The sequence below is a fragment of the Podarcis erhardii genome (assembly GCF_964252035.2).
Source record: "Podarcis erhardii genome assembly, chromosome: 3".
Classification (NCBI taxonomy): domain Eukaryota; kingdom Metazoa; phylum Chordata; class Lepidosauria; order Squamata; family Lacertidae; genus Podarcis; species Podarcis erhardii.
The window spans coordinates 81607988-81627282 of NC_138507.1; the positions used below are offsets into that span (position 1 = coordinate 81607988).

The 19295-nt window shown below is 43.0% G+C and overlaps 1 protein-coding gene across 3 annotated transcripts in view; it reads right to left on the reverse strand.

The window, feature by feature from the left end:
- Positions 1 to 11510, reverse strand: part of AHCTF1 (AT-hook containing transcription factor 1) — a 47601-nt gene extending 36091 nt beyond the window's left edge. Inside the window, exons 1-3 of one of the 3 annotated variants that reach the window (XM_081857637.1) lie at positions 10685 to 11510; positions 3736 to 3862; positions 1947 to 2200 (exon numbers count right to left, since the gene is read on the reverse strand). In XM_081857637.1, the coding sequence (XP_081713763.1) occupies positions 1947 to 2200; positions 3736 to 3856 (375 nt within the window). In that variant the 5' untranslated portion in view covers positions 3857 to 3862; positions 10685 to 11510. Of the gene's footprint in view, positions 1 to 1946; positions 2201 to 3735; positions 3863 to 10067; positions 10227 to 10684 lie in introns of those variants that run through there. The other 2 variants (XM_081857635.1, XM_081857636.1) reach the window with 2 other exon arrangements.
- Between the last annotated feature and the right edge of the window lie 7785 nt (positions 11511 to 19295).

Sequence of the window (19295 nt, forward strand, 5' to 3'; positions counted from 1 at the left end):
GCTTAGACCGCTGAAGTCCCCTCTGAGTCAGTTCCGCCTCTACACCAGTTTAAGAGGCTTGTACTGGTCCACCTCTTCCTCTCTTTCCTTTTCCGCAGGGTCTTTCTGCCCCCCTGTGTTCTCTCCCTTCGGGACTCCCCAGAGGCTGAATCCTCTGACGCCTCCTCCCCCCTCCTTCGGGCTTTGGGACCAGGCTCCTCCCCAGGACTCTCTTCACTTCCGCGCGCCTCCCATTTTGAACTTGGCGCGCGTACGTTGCTCCTGACCTTCCCTTCGACAGTTACACTGCCCTCGATACTACTTTCCTCCCCTTCCGGCAGGACGTTTTGCCCTGATCTCCTTCCCCTCTCTGCTTCCTGTTCTGCTCCTTCTGACACACTGGTCACTCCACCCCCTTCACTCCGTTCCAGCGGAGCAGCCGGTCCCGATCTCCAACTCCCACTGGGGGTTCCCCCTTCGTTTCCCTGCTCCTGACTGCTTCCCCCTCTAGCTCCCCTTGGCTTGACCAGAGGGGCTCCCTTTTGGGAGTCCTCCGATTCACTGGACGGACTCATGGACAATCTTGGGTCATTGTCGTCCTCTTCCTCGTCACCCTGGAATCCTTCCCCCTCACTCTCTGTCTCCTCCCTCATCTGCGCCTCTCTCCCTGAACCCCTGACAAATACAAAGCATCCAAACAGTTTAGTATTGCCTATGCTGACTGGAAGCAACACCCCAGGGTTTCAGACAGGGTTATCTCCAATCCTATCTGGAGATGTCAAGAGAATGAACCTGGGACCTTCCGCATCCAAAGCAGATGCTATACCACTGAGCTACAGTTCTTCCTTTAGAAGATGGGAGAATCACCCCAATTCAAGTATAAGGCTGCGTTCAATTCTGGGTGATTCTTTCCTCCTCCAGCAGTCCCCACAACCCATTCCATGTTTTTGCAGATAGCCCCCCTGACCATAAGTACAGTCTTTTCAGGGTCTACAATGGAATGTAGCAGCAGCAATGGGAAATAATTCCCAAGCGTGACAGATTGCTGTGCTGACATCAGAATGGATGCAACTCACTATTCTGACAATACTACTGTTGATAGGCAAGAAAGAAGCAAGGAACACTCCAGATACCGGAAATAGTTTATCATATGCCCAATGCTTTTCATAAAACTCCTTTAGGGGCATGTTTTTAACATTTCTCACATCCAAGATATGTGATATAACTCTTGTTCACTGAGAATTGTTGTTAAAAATGTGACCACAAGGAAGGAATTTTCCAAAGTACAATGATCTTAAAATAAGCTACAGTTCTACTAACTTCTTCCTCTTTTTTGTGTTTATCAGTTGTGCCATCCCAGTTTTCAATATGATTGATAGGTAGTCAGAAAGTTAGAGCGGCAGAAAATAAACCCAAAACAAATCTGAACTCTTTCCAACTGACTGAAAAATAAGTTCAAGATGCCAAAGTGGCAAATGGTTGGCTTCACACACAAAAGCACTTTTGTCTTCTGTGAAGAGAACATACAGCAGAGAATGCCCATCAATACAAAGATCCCAGGAGTGTCCACACACTTTTTAACAACATTTTTGCCTCCCTACTTCTGCCAAGCACCTGCCTCCTCTTATTCCATCTGCCTCAAAACTATGTTCCACCAAGAGCTGCATTTCCAGTTTCACTAAGCGCTTGGCCTGCTTAATGCCCTCATCCTTGGTACTACTACACTCATGCAATTGATTTCACAAATCCTATTAAAGGATCTTAAACTGCCTTTCACTTGCTGAGAAAAGGGGGAGTTTGTCTAATCACTGTGAAGATAAGACCTGGATTTCAGTTTTAAAGGGTATCACTAATATGTAGGGGAGAATTTGGTTTGATGCCAACGGCAAGAAATAAAATATAAATAATATCTAAAGTATACAACAAAGCAAAAGTCTTGATTTTTATATTTAAAGCCATGTATGTACCCTTCCAGGAAGAACAACTGCTTTGACAACTCTTGATATTCCAAGGTCATACAAACACAGAACACTCCCTTCTGCTTCTTCCAAGCCAATTAGTAGTCCAGTTCTTTTTTGCCAGGAAAACTCTTTCACTGCAAGGATAGTGGGAGGCTGTTCAGTCACTCCACTAAAATGGTATGCAGACAGCCGTTCTCCAGTGACTGGGTTTACTACCTCAAGCTGAGGCCCACAAGCCAAGCAGGCCAGTCCACTTCGTCCTAGAAAAAAACAGAAGAAATATACATAAGTAACAGGAAAAATGTGGAGGCATTATTGTAAACCTAGAATCTGGAAAGAAGGGCTGAAGAAGAAAAGTATCTTTCCTAATAAACATAGTGAAAAATAATGCATACATTGCATCTGCGGATAAAAGGTATATACTATTATTATTATTATTATTAAGCATCTTTGTATAGAGATGATATAGATATAGATATAGATATAGATATAGATATAGATATAGATAGATATATATGACTTTTCAAATGTTTTTTGATACATTAAAAAAACATGTTCCTGAATAAACACAAAAAACTGTAATACAAGCATACCTAGCCAGTTTCCATCTTACTACCTATGACAGCATTTCCAAAGAGTTGGGACACTCTGCAGAGAAACATCCATGCATATTTACAAAAATATATGCAACACTGCACACAAGCACAAGCACAGTTGCTTCCCAGGAGACCACTGTACTAGCCCTGAAGTTAAAGAGGACAATGGGACTAAAAATAAGAAAGGGTCCAAATTACAAGCAAAAACTTAGAAACAAATGTCTTTTGCCTGGACACAAAAACTCAGTTCCATGCTTATATTGACTCAGGTATATGGGAAACACAATGCCAATGAATATTAAAAGGGAGAAAATGAGTTCTGATTCTAGATCTACTCCTGGCAAGTGCATACACTTTCAGTCAATGAAAACCCTTCATACTGAAAACTTCAGTGAACAGCCAAGCCGCCTTAACTACAGTTTATCTGTTCTGAGGTACACCATGGATTTTTCTGAAGATTACTGCATTTAACATCTCAGTCGGTAGAGCATGAGACTCGTGGGTTTGAGCCCCACATTGGGCAAAAGATTCCTGCGTTGCAGGAAACTTATCACCTTGAGTTGAGATAAGATGAACCAATGCAAATAATCCAGTATAGGAGTGATTTGTTCTCCTCTTCACATGAGTTTGGTTTCTTTGGTTGCTGTACTCTGTATTAGCTGAAGCTTCCAATGCTCAAGAGCAGGCCAAGATTGGACATTTTATAGAAACTAATGAGAAGTTACTGTCGCATGTGTTATATATGAAAGGAAATCAGCCGGTGCATCTACCCAAGCTAGTAAAAAAGTGTCCTTTAGCCCATTGCTACCACCTAGAAATCTAGCATCAGAGCAGGACAAAATTGCTGTTCCAAGCAGTGTATTTCTCTCTTCATGGGCATCATGACCCTGCTGTGAATGGGCAATATCTGACAACCATTAGCAACTCCATCCTGCCAGAATTTAGCTTCAGTGTCTATGAAGATAGAACTGCTGCAACATTAAATTCAGTTCCTGTATTTGGACTCACACAGATGACCAACTGCTCAGTGTCTTCATTGTTGGTTCTGCTAAACTGTTCCCTACATGGACCCAATTTGTTTTCCGCAGTTAAGGGCATTCTTCTTTGCTCTAGTGATCATATTACTGACTATGCATTTACACATTATAACATACATTTAATGTTCCTAATGGATAAGAAATGAATTCTCAAAGTTTTACCTCCAGTGAATTTCCCATGAAGTACCGAATCTATCATTATTTCATCTTCCCCAAGAGCTTGTATAGTCACTTCTGGAAATTGCAGCAGGCTGCTGGTTACGTGAGCTGCTAGGTCTCGCATGCTTCACTGTAGAGACACAATAGGAAGTTTATTCAGCAAGCAGACTGTTCCAGTAAGTTATTACAGCTACTACAATACGCATGGTATAAGGGAACTCAAATTCTGCAGTCAAAATAATTGCTTTTTCTGCGTAATTTACTCCTTTTCAATTATCCTTATCTGTAAATACCAGAATTTTCTAGCAAAGCCTAGAGGAAATAAAGGATACCAGTAAAGGTTATCATAGGTGATAACCAATGTTACTCACACTCAGAGGAGACCCACTGAAATAAAATGATTTAACTGACTTAGCATTAGATATCACCCTTAACTTTAGAAGATGGTAATCTGCAGGGATTACAGATGAGAGTCAATAGTAATGGATCTATACCTGGTTCCAAAGTATATCTTATGTAACAAACACATTTCCCACAAATTGTAAACTTTCATCGGTAGCCAAGAATCAAGTTTACTAATCACTAGTATTACTAAGGTTCATTAAAATAAATGTCAACAGCTTCAATATGTCATTGCCTATGCCAAACACTGAATGTGTAAGACACACAGGTAGCACACACAACCTTAAAAAGGTAAAGGTAAAGGACCCCTGACAGTTAAGTCCAGTCGCAGACGACTCTGGGGTTGCAGCGCTCATCTCACTTTACAGGCCGGGGGAGCTGGTGTTTGTCCGCAGACAGTTTTTCCGGGTCATGTGGCCAACATGACCAAGCCGCTTCTGGCAAAACCAGAGCAGCGCACGGAAACGCCGTTTACCTTCCCACTGGAGTGGTACCTATTTATCTATTTGCACTTTTTGGTGTGCTTTCGAACTGTTAGGTTGACAGGAGCTGGGATTGAGCAACGGGAGCTCACCCCGTCGTGGGGATTCAAACCACCGACCTTCAGATCAGCAAGCCCAAAAGGCTCAGTGGTTTAGACCACAGCACCACCCGCGTCCCTTACTGATATTGATTTGGGAGGAGGGAAAAGATGGGGAAACTAGAGCAAGAACAACAATTAAGATGGTTTCCCACCTCTTTTTATAACCACAGGGTTGTTTTTTTAATACCATCTTGACTTTCAAAGTTACAGCAAGAAACAAAGTAAGCTGGAGGGGGGAGAGAGAAAAGATAGAAGGGCATTTGCTATGATTTCTCATCACTTTAGTATGTAAATAAGAGACACTTAATACATTGTTTACATATTCATTGGCATAGAATTACTGCTATCCTGACAGTGGCCTCGTTGCTTCACTTTTTTTCTAAAATACTGTTCATTTGACTGTGTGAAAGGTGCATTCTTTAAATCATGTCTACTCAGAAGTAAATCCCATTGAATTCAATGGAGCTTTTCCCCAGGTAAGTGGAGCTATGAGTGCAGCCTTAATCTGCTTCCTACTGTGAATTTCAAAGACCGATAGAAGGAATAATTCATTATTGTTTTTTCACATGAAAAAGTGACCTCTTTTGTTAACTGCTGACTTTGTGCCTGCTCCTCAGTTGAAGTTTGAGAATACCAAGCTGTAAAACAAAATCATGCTTACTGAGAACATTCTGAAACATACATTAGTTTAGGCACTGTTTCAGCAGATACACATAGAACAAAATTCTGTATAAAATGTGCATTTATGAAATAAAGAGCTGCATTACAAAAATGGTTTATAAAAGGGGCATTACACTGGTACTGGAGTGCCTGTTAAATGTTTAATATACCCACAGGAATTCATATAACCTAAAAAAGAAAGAGCAAAATATCAACAGGGTTCTAAACTATCACTCCCTGATGTCTGGGTGAGGGGGAGCCAGAACTAAATTTATGCCGAACTGTAAAATCAAGTTAGCAAGGCTGCAAGCCCGACCCCCACTTTCCGGGGAGAATCCCCATTGAATTCAATTGGAATTACTGCCGAGCAGACATGGATAGGCTTGCTGCAATAGGTGGCTTTGTGATGGCCCATTAGCTACTTCATTCACTTTGTCTTTAAGCTGTCACAAGAGTTTGTTCTTGCTACAACTGATAAATAGGGATACCCCTCTGAAAAGTCATTAATTTTGAAGTCAAACAGATAGGGAAGGGAAGAGTTGTAAATATCTACAAATGCACATCCATCAAGCTCTGTGATATACATAAAAGATTATGTATACTTCTACATCAACAGACAACAAAATGAAATATACTTGTGTAAAATGAACCAACTGCAGCATAACAAAGGCAAGGTAAAAATTAAAGGACCCCTGGACGGCTGAGTCCAGTCAAAGGCAACTATGGGGTGTGGCGCTCATCTCGCTTTTCAGGCTGAGCCAGCGTTTGTCCAAAGACAGCTTTCTGGATCATGTGACCAGCATGACTAAACTGCTTCTGGCGCAACTGAACACCATGACAGAAGCCAGAGCACACGGAGACACTGTTTACTGTCCCATCACATTGGTACGTATTTATCTACTTGCATTGATATACTTTTGAACTGCTAGGTAGGCAGAAGCTGGGACAGAGCAACGGAAGCTCACCCCATCACATGGATTTGAATTGCCAACCCTTCCATAGGCAAGCCCAAGAGCAGGGGTTCTCAAACTAAGGTTCGCGGGCCGAATGCAGCCTGCCAGGGTCCTAAATCTGACACACCCAGCCACTGCAGAACCTGCTGCGAAGCCATTGAGGAGGAGACTCAACACGCTTTGGAGAGCTTGTGCCTTTAAGCAGAGCAGGCGGGAGGGAAAGAGGCGGGTCAGGATTTCCCCCTCCTGGCCGTGCCCTGCCTTGCCATCCGGCCTGTCCCTCCCCACGTGCGTCCGCCTCCCTCGATCCCCAGCCACCATGCTGTTCACTTGCACCCTGTGGTCCGCCGCCCTGTCCGCAGTGGCGCACTGCCTGATCCAGAGCAGAGGACAGGGGAAGGGGGGAAAAGGTCACTCACAAGGAACGCAGGGCTCTGGGGCTTACTCTCAAGGAAGCCCCCCTTGGGGCCGCTGGGGATCGCATCGAAGGAAAAAGATGGCCGCCATCATTATAGGGAGTTTTTGTCCTGGGAAAAGTGCTTGGGGGCTGGGCTGCGATCCAAGGTGTGCTTGCTTGCCAGAATCCCCCTCGGCATCAGGTTGCTCGCAAGTAAACGTCTGCCTGCTATCCAAGAGGAGCCCACCATCCAGCAGACTGATGGATCACTCATTTGTGGCTTGCACAAATTTCTGACTTCAGGCTACTGTACATTCTATTAAAATCAATTTTCTGCTTCCCCACCCCAGGATATTTTTACATCTATTTTGATTCCAATCATGCTGTGTGAAAGACTATTGCAGTGTACAGTGGTACCTCGGGTTACATACACTTCAGATTACAGACGCTTCAGGTTACAGACTCCGCTAACCCAGAAATAGTACCTCGGGTTAAGAACTTTGCTTCAGTATGAGAACAGAAATTGTGCTCCAGTGGCGCGGCAGCAGTGGGAGGCCCCATTAGCTAAAGTGGTGCTTCAGGTTAAGAACAGACCTCCGGAACGAATTAAGTACTTAACCCAAGGTACCACTGTATTCTATGTGGGGCTGCCTTTAAAAATGGTACAGAAACTGAAGGTAGTTCAAATTACTGGGACTGGACATTTGATTATATTATGGAAGAGTTCTACCAATGCTGATTTTAATCCATAAAGCCCTAAACAGCTTCAGGCAAGATCACTTGAGATATTGCCTCTTCCTGCATATGCCTAAATCCCCTTCAGGCTCTGCTGCAGGTGCACCCACTAAGTGAAGTGAGGTAGGTGGTTACCAGGCAGAGGGCAGTGGTACCCTTTTACAGAATAGTCTCTCCAAAGTAGCTTGGCTGGGACATTCTCTATGGTCTTTTCAATGCAAGGTCAACACCTTTTTTTTCAACCAAGCTTCTTAATTGCATTTTAAAATTGACTTCAAGCTGCTGTGGCTTATCATGATTTTAATTTGAGTGGCATATCACTTATGCTGTCTCCTATAAAGGAAAGTATTTGCTATCTTATTGCTTTTTGTTGATTAAAATTAGTATTTTTAAAAATATTGTCATAATTGTAAACTACCCAGGGAATATTTACTGATAAGGAGCCATACATATTTAATAAATGATAAATAAAATAGAATATATTCCAATGCCAGCTAAGGGTAGAAATAGACTACCTTACAGGTTCCAAAATCACACCCCCAGTTTCACCCTTCAACTCCAATCCAGGAAGGTTCACCAGGTGCGTTCATTATATACCTTTCGGCACCAGGAAAAAATGCTCCTCCTTAATCAGGCCTTTGCCTAATTAACATTCAATGCCCTTGGGGGAGGGTTATTGGGTTGGTTTTGTTTTTATTTTGATTATGTATTTTGTGTTTTTATCTTGTGAACGATCCTAACACCCACAAGTATAGGGTGGTATACAAATTTAATTATAGTAATAATAATAATAATCTCCCTCGCTCTCTCCCGCAACATATAATGAACACGAACTACCACAACTGAACAATGATGATTTCCAATAGTAAAAACTTCAAACTGTTAAGACATTTTCTGGCTTTCAGACTCAAACTCTTCAGCTGCCATGCTTTCAAAGATGTTTACTACAAAATCTTTTAGGAGATAAGAAAGCTCAACTCAGGAATGGCTGACAATATAAATCATTTTTATTTGCAACTTTAAAAGAACAGGAGACCTAGTCATTAAAGATACCGTAGGTTCTTTTGCACTGGGTTATTACACTTCCCTAAATGAGTCATAAGCAGAGATCCAAGTGCTGGTACAGAAGAAAAACTAGCGGGATGAGGAACACATTTATACAGGAAGTTCATGTAGGGTGGTCATAGTGTTCACTCCATATTGAACTGATTCACAATTTCATCCAGCTAATGAGCTGGCCAAGTATTGCAGGACAACGGGATTTTACATGTTGCGCACCTTATAACTTAAAGGAAACATTTGACAGAAACACACAGTAAGCTGTTTCAGATTGATGCATATGAAACATCTGAAGTTATGGACATATCTTTGTTGAAGTGAAATACTTATTTTACATTAAAATTGTAAGTGGGGAACTTGTGGCCCTCTAGACATTATTATCCTCCAACTTCCATCAGATCTAGTCAATGGTCTAATGGTCCAGGATGTTGGGAGTTGTAGTTCAGGAACATTTGGCAGGCCACAGGTTCGCCAGCCTTGATTAATAGGCTACTCTAAAAAATAGAAATGTTTCCAGGGCACCTAACAAGTTATATTTTAGTTGTATACACGCAATAAAGGTACAGCAGATATGAGCAGAATAGTACAATTTTAAAAAGAAGCCTAGTAAAATAAAATAAAATAAAGAGGTATTTGCCCAGCATAGAAAAAGACCAAGTGGGCACTGAATCTACCAGGTCACACACAGGTTGTATCAGTTTATTTTGTTAGGACCAAGAATTAGTATTATTCCCACTATATCAGCAAACATATCTAGAAGTATGCACAATAAGCCCAACCAAGGACCCAACAGTTACACCTGACCAGAGTTAAGTCTGAACTGAAACAATGAAAGCCAATTTTACAGTAAACTCAAGGATAGTAAACAATAAAATAAGGACCCAGTATGCTGATTATTTGGGGTATTATTTTACACCAACCTCTCTATAGTCCTGCCAAATACAGCATGTATGTTTTTAAAACACACCAAGAGACAGGCACTAAAAAGTTACATGGATTTCATGGCAATATTGAACAACATCTACATTGTAGTCAAACATTCACAAGAGAAGACTGTGAAGATGGTTGAAGTTCTCTGCGTAATGCATTCTGGTACTGTATAGTTCTTATCCCACACTGAATTCAAAGCAAGATACCAGTCACCTATACCCATCCATTGATACAATTTGGTTATCTATGGGATCCATCAGCATCTGCCACTTCTCAAATCTAGATCTCATCCTATCATGCAACTCTAAAATGATCAACTTTTGCACACTAGCTAAGACTCAAGAAACAAAAAAAATACGATGGTTTTCTCTAGTCCCCATTCAGAAATGCCATCTCCAACCTGCAGCCTTGAGAGGGGATATCCACCCTGACCCAGGATTCTACCATTCCATTCCAGCCCAATAACATCATGATTCTATGATGCCGAGTTAGAACCAAGCCCAGGTTATTCCAATAGTACTTACTCCCAAGTAATTAGGGCCTGCAATGGCACGCACGCTTCCTTGCAATCAAGTCTCGCTTTGCACCCAGAATCGAGCTGCCCACGTGCCCTCACCTCAAATTAAAACCACCCAGCCTGCAGAACCAGGAATCGGAAAGCAAATTATAACTCTACGCAATGGCCCTCGAGGGGGAAAAAATGGCTGTTCCTCCACCGTTTCAGTTGTTTGTCACGAACTGTCACATGTTCGCCGTATTGTAGTTTTAAGAGCGCAGGTTCAAAGCGACAGGATCGCGAGCGGAACACGAACCGGGGAGCCCTCTCGCCTCAGCGGGCAGGGGTCGGGCGGAAGAGCCCCGCCAGGCCGCCGCCCCCGTCCCGCCACGCTCGCTGAAGGCGCTCGACAGCAGCACGCCGCCCCCCCCCCCCCGCCGCCTGCAGTTGCCGCCTTGCTTGCCCTCCCCAGCCCGACGGGCCGCCTCGGCGTCCCCGCGCTCGGGAGGGCAAAGGGCGAGGAGAGGCCTCGCCCCCGTCAGCCTCCGAGGCTGGGCGTGTGCGAGGGAGGCTTCCCCGGGGAAGGCAGGCGCCTGAAGCGCCCGGCACAGCCATGTGCACCACCCGCAGACGCTTACATAAGCAGCCGGGGGGGGCCCGCCTCAGGCCGCCCGGCCCAAAACAGGGCCTACCAGCCTGGTCCGCCGCCCGCCGGCCTCCCTATTCGCGGGCGGTACCTGCTGCTCAGGCGGGTGTCGCCGCCTCCGCCGCCTTGCCGCTCGGCCTCCCGTCAGAAAGGCGTCATCTCTCTCCCTCTCTCGCACCCGCCGCAGCGGTTGGGGAAGGCCGGCGAACGTGCGCCTCTCCTCGGGCGGGCTCTCTGCGCCGGGCCTGCTCAGTCGCCGGCCGCCGCGCGCGCTCTCGCTCGGTATCTGTCTGCGCAGCAGCAGCAGCAGCGTCGTCGTCGTCGTCGTCGTCCTCTTCCTCCCCCCCGCCCGCAATCACTCACCGGCAAGCAGGAGGAGAGAGGGGGGGTGTGGGAGGAGGAGGAGGAAGGCTGACCTCTCGCGAGAACAAATCACAGCCGCCGCGGGAATTTTCAAATTCTTGAGCTCTTGCTGTTGTTTCTTTTAATTGTTCGCCTTGCGAAGCCTGACGAAGCAGTAGGAGCGGAAAGCACCCGGGCGCTGCCTTCGCCAAACTACAAGGCCCAGCATGCACCGCTTCGAACGTAGCCGCGGAGGAGACAGTCTCGGGCGTCTTGAAGACGGGGGTTTTCCTTGAAGGTTTAAAAGGCGGCGGTGGCCTTTCCGTTGGCCATGTGCTCACGTGGGCCACGATCTGACGCGTGTTTACTTAGCAATAAGGGCAGCTGTGTACCATAGGAATTACTCTCCTTTTCTTTTTATTCTATTTTCTTTCTTCCGGCTTCTTTCTGTTTCTCCCCCCTTTTTTTGTAGCTGTTTTTAAAAATTATTATTTCCATTAGTTTTCTATGTCTTACCGTATTATGATAAAACTTTAATAAAAATCTTAACATACGCGGGGCTTTCTCCCAAGTCAGTCCTCCTAGGGCATTATTATATTTACATTATCTTTTGTCAGGTGAGCAGCTCCCAAGACTCTTGTGAACCCAGCCGCCGTGAAGTTTTATTTGTTCACACATTCAAGGTAGCTTGAGTTGTATATTGCTGTCCCTGTTACATAGGAAAGGCCTACTGTCAATTGCAGTTTTCACTTGGATGGGGGGGGGGGAAACATGATTTGGGATGAAAAACAAATGCACAAAAAGATTACCGGTGATAGAATGGATGCCTATTGTACTATATTTTCTTAGTGTTCAACTGCAAACAGAATGCATCATAGTTGTGCATTTCCATCTGCTTACAATTACACATTTATTTTTGTTAATTTTGGGGGGGTACTAATAATGTTGCAGCAGTGGCTATGTTTGTTAATAAACAATTTCCAAAAACATTTTCCAACTTTACACAGCATTGTAGGGTTGCAAAGGACCCCGGGAGTCATCTAGTCCAACACTCTGCAATGCAGTAATCCTGCTCACAGCTATCTCTGGGTGGGTTCGAATCATAAAGATGCATTGCTCTGGTGCTGCTGAAGGACTGCCAGAAGCCATTTGAAAATAGCAACCTGTACAGAATGTCTAGCCATTCCCCCACTCTCCAATTCAAAACCTATGTCTCATATGCTATGCAAGTGGAAATCTCCGTTGGTAATAACTTTCCTACTGAAGTCTATTACAAGGGCAGCACTGGTAGGTGTGTGAATGTTTTCCTGTTCAGTTAGTCCATGATCACTCCAGAAGTGAAGATTGTAATTGGCATTAGTGCTGTTCTTAGGACCTGGAGTTTTTGCCAGCCCATACTGACTGGCTGTATTGAGTTGTATGCAGTTGCAGTCACATGAAAACCAGGAAGTGATGAGGTCCAAGCTACCGGTACATATTACATTAACTGCATAATTTGCCTTTTTGTTTCTGATTTTTTCCTTTTACGAAAGAGCTCTGAAGGTGCAAGAACTGGGTTGGAGGAGCAATATGAATGCTTGCCTCTTCTGCTGCAGCCCCTATGAAAATTGCCCCTCAACCCCAGCTAGTATTTGATATTGTTGGGAAGCTGTTACTGCAAGCTAGTACAGTGGTACCTCAGGTTACATACGCTTCAGGTTACAAATGGTTCAGGTTACAGACTCCGCTAACCCAGAAATAGTACCTCGGGTTAAGAACTTTGCTTCAGGATGAGAACAGAAATTGTGCTTCGGCGGTGCTGCGGCAGTGGGAGGCCCCATTAGCTAAAGTGGTGCTTCAGGTTAAGAACGGACCTCCGGAATGAATTAAGTACTTAACCCGAGGTACCACTGTATTTGGAGTTGCCAGTCAATTTGTTTATCAAATCTTGCATGTGTGAAATAAGCTTAACTTAATTGAGATTTACTTTTGTGGGATATCCAGCTTTGTATAAACAAGATGCTTAAGTCTAATTCAGGGGTAGACAACCTAAGGCCTGGGGGCCGGATGCAGCCCAATCGCCTTCTCAATCTAGCCCGCGGATGGTCCGGGAATCAGACTGTTTTTACATGAGTAGAATGTGTCCTTTTTAAAAAAAATGCATCTCTGGGTTATTTGTGGGGTATAGGAATTCATTCTTTCATTTTCTTCTTTTTCTTTTTTCAAAATATACCACCACATGGTCTGAGGGACGGTGGACTGGCCCACAGCTGGAAAAGGTTGCTGACCCCTGGTCTAATTAATGCACAAAAGGGTTAAAACCATAGTGTAAGCTGTCCTGCCAAGCTTAGCTCGCCTTGGGAAGGGACTAGGTAATCAAGACTTTGTTACCTGAGAAGCTCAACCTGTGAAGAAGCTAAGCTGGAGCATCCAGCTTAGTTGCATGGCTCTCACAAGCCATTCTTGTTTTTCTATAACCAATAATTTAGGAACTTCCACTGCTTTGAAACTAAGCCAAGTTTTACTGTCTGTGCAACTTTCTGAAGCACATGAATCTGACCTTTGAAGAGTTTGTATGTAAACCATTTTAAACTTAACTAAACGGATGGTAGGGGAAGAGGGAAATTTTAGAACTTACAAAGGCATATTTTAAAGGTCCAACAGTCTATATTTTCACGTCTTACTTTGCTGCAAATTTTGTGATTTTAAATCTTTGCTGGGGTTCTCTCACCAAAGATTATTTGCCCCAAACTTGGATATTGGCCTGGAATTCTTCTTTTGTATACCAATTTTTTCCTTGAACCAACAACTTTTGAGTAAGTGTGCATAAACAGACTTGCCTAAAGTGTAAACTCTAATGCAGCCACCACACTCATATGCTAATATAACAGAATATTTTACAAACATAAGAATTACAGCACAGGCAGACATATACAACCTAACACATTCATCCATACAATGATACCTTGTTGATAGTTCAATGTTTTTCATGTATGAAAAACTTCTCCCTCTCTTTGTGTCAAGAAAGAATGCCACAAACCTCTATGCTTCTGTGGCGATATGAGCTAGTATTAATTGTGCGTGTGGCCTTGCCTGCCCCCCAAATGTTACAATCCACTTTCTTGATACAATATGCGCTTCCTGACAGCATTCATAACCTTTATGCTTTTCAGTAAAACAAAGAACACTTATTAGGCAGTGCACAGTGGAACAGAAAAGCTGCCTTTGCATTCTCTGGATAAAGTAAGTTTGACAGCCATGAATACATTATCTGGAAGCCTTTTGTCCCAGTGTTTTGCCTTACACTGTTCCAGGATAACCATGTTATGTAACCAATTAGAACTCAAATATATACCATTATTTACTTCCTCAGGCAAAGGTAATGACCATTTTAATTTAATACAGGTCTTGCCATAAAATGATATGTCATGTTTAATTTAAACAAGTTTCTCTCCTGTGTTGTACTTTGGCATTTGGGAAGTCTATTTCTAGTGCTCATAAAACAGAAGTCAAAAGGAAAAAGGGGAGAAGTACTGTTCCCTTGTTGAAATGCATTCATAAGTAATGAGCACTTTTTATTATACAGTATAATAGTATTCCTCCACAGACCTCACTATATTGTATCAGCTTCTGACACAGATGAGATCACAACTGAGTACTCTGAGCTCCTTCAATGGGACTTTAGTGTGCTTTTGTTGATTTGTGAGTTGTAAACCACCTTGAATGCCCACCAAGTAAAATGGTGGTGCAGAAATGTAAAACAAAGAAACAAAATTATTAATGAGCATTATTAGACCCATGTCTACAAACTAGCCTCCGGTATGTGTTTCAGATTTACAGATTGCTTTGGGAGTATTAGATGTGATGGGTTGTATCCATTGCTGCCTTCAACCCATTCAAAGTCAGGCACAGTTTTTGCCAATCCCTGTTAAATATTGCAGCCCTCCAGACTACTGGAAAGATGCTAGCCACAAGAGCCTGAGAGACACTACTGCAGTATTGCCTATGTGATATAAAAACAGCTTCAGTTTGGTTTACTTTGCAATAAAAGGAAGGAGGTTGATGGAGGAATATTGGCCAACTCAAGGGAGATGATATCAGTCTTCTACATAGGACATATCCAATCAAATTATCATTGCAATAGGCTGCCCCTCTGGGCCCATTGTTTGAATCCAAATCCATTCATGTCAGGGAGAGACTGACAACTAAAGAAACAAAAAAAATCTAAAGAAACAAAGAATTAACTCTTTTAGTGTGGCAGCATCTACTGCTTTGGAACTCCCTGGAAGCGAGCGGCTCTGCTGTATAGTGGTACCTCAGGTTACATACGCTTCAGGTTACAGACTCTGCTAACCCAGAAATAGTGCTTTAGGTTAAGAACTTTGCTTCAGGATGAGTACAGAAATCGTGTTCTGGCGGCGCGGCAGCAGCAGGAGGCCCCATTAGCTAAAGTAGTGCTTCAGGTTAAGAACAGTTTCAGGTTAAGTACAGACCTCTGGAATGAATTAAGTACTTAACCTGAGGTACCACTGTATTGTTTTTGGTGCCTGCTTATAACATTTTTGTTTAGGCAAGCCAATTCAGACATGTAGAAGTTATATATGCCTTATCTCTTTTTAGCTACTCTTGAATCTTCTTAAATACCTGTTTTTAACTTTTATACTGAGAATGTTCTATTTTATATTTTTATGAACCGCTTAGGTTTTCTTATATAAATTATATAAATTCAGTATATAAATTTTGTTAACCAAATGAATAAGTGCCATCCTGTCGAGGAGAGAACCCACCCCATCTTGCTGTGAAATGCAGTCGTACTAGGTATGTTATAGTCTAGGGCTGTCCATGAATGACACCTCCTGTATCTAACAGTAGTAGTAGTAGTAGTAGTACCCCGCCCATATGACTGGGTTGCCCCAGCCATTCTGGGCGGCTTCAAACATATATACATTAAACATACACCTTTAAGTACCTCTGCTACGGTAGCACAGCACTTAATGTCAGGAACCCATTTACAACAGGGGTGGGAATCCTCAAGCTCTGGGGCCAAATGCAGTCCCCAGACTACACCACGCGTTGGCCCTGCTCCACACCTTCCTCAAGTGCTTTTGCCTGGTTGGAAAGTCCCCTTGAATTGGGATAATGCCTCTTGTTTGCCTACATGAAGGGTGCCTTGCTTATCATGGTACTTCTGTGTCATTTTTTAAAATCCTTAATTCAGCAAGATCCTGTACATGCTTGTCAACAATGGTTTGGAGTAAAACATGTGCAGTGCAGGGGATTTTGTAAAAAATTAACAACGCTATGTAAGATTCTATTTTACCGAGAATACACTAGCCTAAAAATGGAGACACATCTCAGCCTTCCTGGCAGGATTGTTAATTGCATGCTCACATGATATTTTTGTGTTGACTTTCCTTATTGGCAGCTTTTCAACCTTGATGATCAATAATAGATGTGCTTTGCAATGTGTAATCAATGCATGTATGTTTTGTTTGAAAGCTGTGCTCATCTGCTGATTAAATGTTTAATCGGTGATAAATGCTTACTGACATCAAAACCAAAGTAATTACAGGCTCAATGAGCCAGAAACAGCATAATGGGAATTCTACTGTTCTCCAGTAGAGTAGGAATAATTTAATAGAAGAGGGCATTGCAAAACCTAGAAAAAAAGCAGACCTACCGGTAATTGGTGGCAGAATGAGCTGCCTAGGAAAAGTGACTGAAGTCACTGAAAGCAGAACTTAGAGCATCGCTCCCAAGAGGCATTTTACTCCCTCGTACTCTGCATAATTAACTTATGGGATTTACTACCACAAGATCCAGTGATAGCCATTAGTGTCACAGTTTCAAGTAAAGCTTAGGCAAATTTATGGAAGAGAAGCCTATCAATGAAAATTAACCAGATAAATTAATTGCACATCCCACCTTTCCTCCAAGAAGTTCAAGTTCGCATATTTGTAGCTAGTGATGAAAATAAGATCTTTTCTTAGGGTCTTCTCACCAGACTTCATATTCCCATTGGAAGCTTCCCCATAGGCATTTGGATGACCATGATGGGTAATAGGATGTTGGACTAGTTAGGCCTTTGCTCTGATCCTTTTAACTGTTACAGGCTGTTATTTTGTCCCTGTGAAGTACATTTTCCTTGTGTTCTTGCCATTTAATATTAGGAGGAGGAGGAGGAGGACTACATATACCACCCTGACGACTTTGGTGAAAGGGAGTTACACTGCATATAAATGTAACAAAAATAAAATGAACCTGAGTTAGGAACCCTTAAAGAGGCCTTTTAGGTTCTATCTCCCTCTCCAACATTCATAGAAATAGAAGTGGAAATGGGTACCATGAGATTGTTTGTCATCCATAAAACAGAGCAGGTATGCAATCAGTTTATTCTGACTGTATAACTCCAAGTGTCATACAAACTAGCAGGGTAGTAACATGTATCATGTTTAGTGATTTTGCAGCTCAAAGGACCATTGGAACAACAACAATATATTCAAATACAGATCCATGTCTGTGCAGGAATTCAAGTCTAGCAGGAGTCTGAGTCTATAGTTTCCTAGCAGCATCAAGCTCATTCCAACTCATCTCATTCTACTACACATTTGAGTGTAGACAGCTTGGCTGAGCCTGAGAGATCAGCAAATTTGTTTGCTTATACTTGCCTGTAAGGTGCAATTTCAAGTGATCTGAAAGAGAGGACTCACCTGATAGATGCCTCCCTTATATTAAAAGTATTTTGGTACAGCACCATTTATGTTACAAGCCCAAACACAAGTACAAAGAGCCTGTTGAGGAGTATGAAATACATTCCATTGGAACAGACACATTTGACCTGGGGCATCTACAAATCTAAGCATTCCTGCTGCCTGCTGGCCATTTGTATGAGAATCTTATGGAACTAATCACTACCGGGAAATAGGATTTTAATTTGTGGGGTGCTGGTTCAGATATTGCTTCCTTCATGATGCTGCATTCACAGGACTGCTCTGTGCGGGCAGTGTTTGAATCAACCTAAAATGTTATGGTCAGAAGACAGAATTGTCAACTCAAAGCTTTGTTTCAAAAGCAGTACTTTAAAAAGCATCAGAAAGTGGTCTGAAAGCTGTGCTAAAGTTAAGCAGCTCTGCATCTTCAGTGCCTTGATGGAAACCTCTGTATGCTTCATAGGAGCAGAGGAAGACAACTGGGTCATGTAGCTCAGTAATGTCTGGCAGCAGCTATCTAAGGTTTCAGGCACAGGTTTCCCTGGACGGTTAAGTCCACTCAAAGGTGACTATGGGGTGCAACGCTCATCTCGCTTTCAGGCCGAGGGAGCCGGCATTTGTCCAGCTTTCCGGGTCATGTGGCCAGCATGACTAAACCGCTTCTGGTGCAATGGAACACCATGATGGAAGGCAGAGCCCACGGAAACGTTGTTTACCTGCACCTGGACCTTCTGCATACAAAACACGTACTCTGCCACTAGGTGACAGGCCTCCCTAAAATTCTACCTTGAATTCTATGGAGGGGAGATAAGATATAAATGTAATGAAATACAAAACGCAAGGAAAGAGTTTTACATTGTACAGTAATTGCTTGGTCCAACACCAATAATTGAACATCAATGTAGTGGGTCATAGCTCAATGGTAAAGTACATGCAGTTGATCCTCCTTTCTTCCTAATGTGTTTTAAAATATGTCTTATACTGAAGCTTTCAGGCAGGACCTGATCTGAAATAGAGTGGTACCTCTGGTTACGAACTTAATTCGTTCCGGAGGTTCGTTCTTAACCTGAAACCGTTCTTAACCTGAGATACCACTTTAGCTAATGGGGCCTCCCGCTGTCACTGTGCGATTTCTGTTCTCATCCCTGAGGCAAAGTTCTTAACCTGAGGTACTACTTCCAGGTTAGCTGCGTCTGTAACCTGAAGTGTCTGTAACCCGAGGTACCACTGTACTTGTTTCATTTATTATTTAAGTACATTATTTTTGCTGAGCATATTATTTTTCTTGTCTTAAGTATAAGTAAAAGTGGATGCTTTAGCAGGGATGTCCAACACGTTGATCGCAATCTACTGGTCGATCCTTGCGAGGTTTTGGTAGATCGCGGTAGATGCATTTCCCCTCCCCCCAGAAAGCTCAACAACTTTGACCTGAACCCCTAAAAAATGGGGGTAGATCACCGCCAGATTTTAATTTTGAAAGTGGATCACAGTCTCTCGGAAGTTGGCCACCCATTTAAAGCAAAGTAATCTGCATGATCCGAAACAACCAGAAGATAACATTGAACAAGTTATGAATAAATCCATATATTGTATGATACAAGATGCTATGATACAAGTGCTCTGCTAGAACAGGCTACCTGGGCTATTCTTTTAGTAAAATGAAATGCTAAA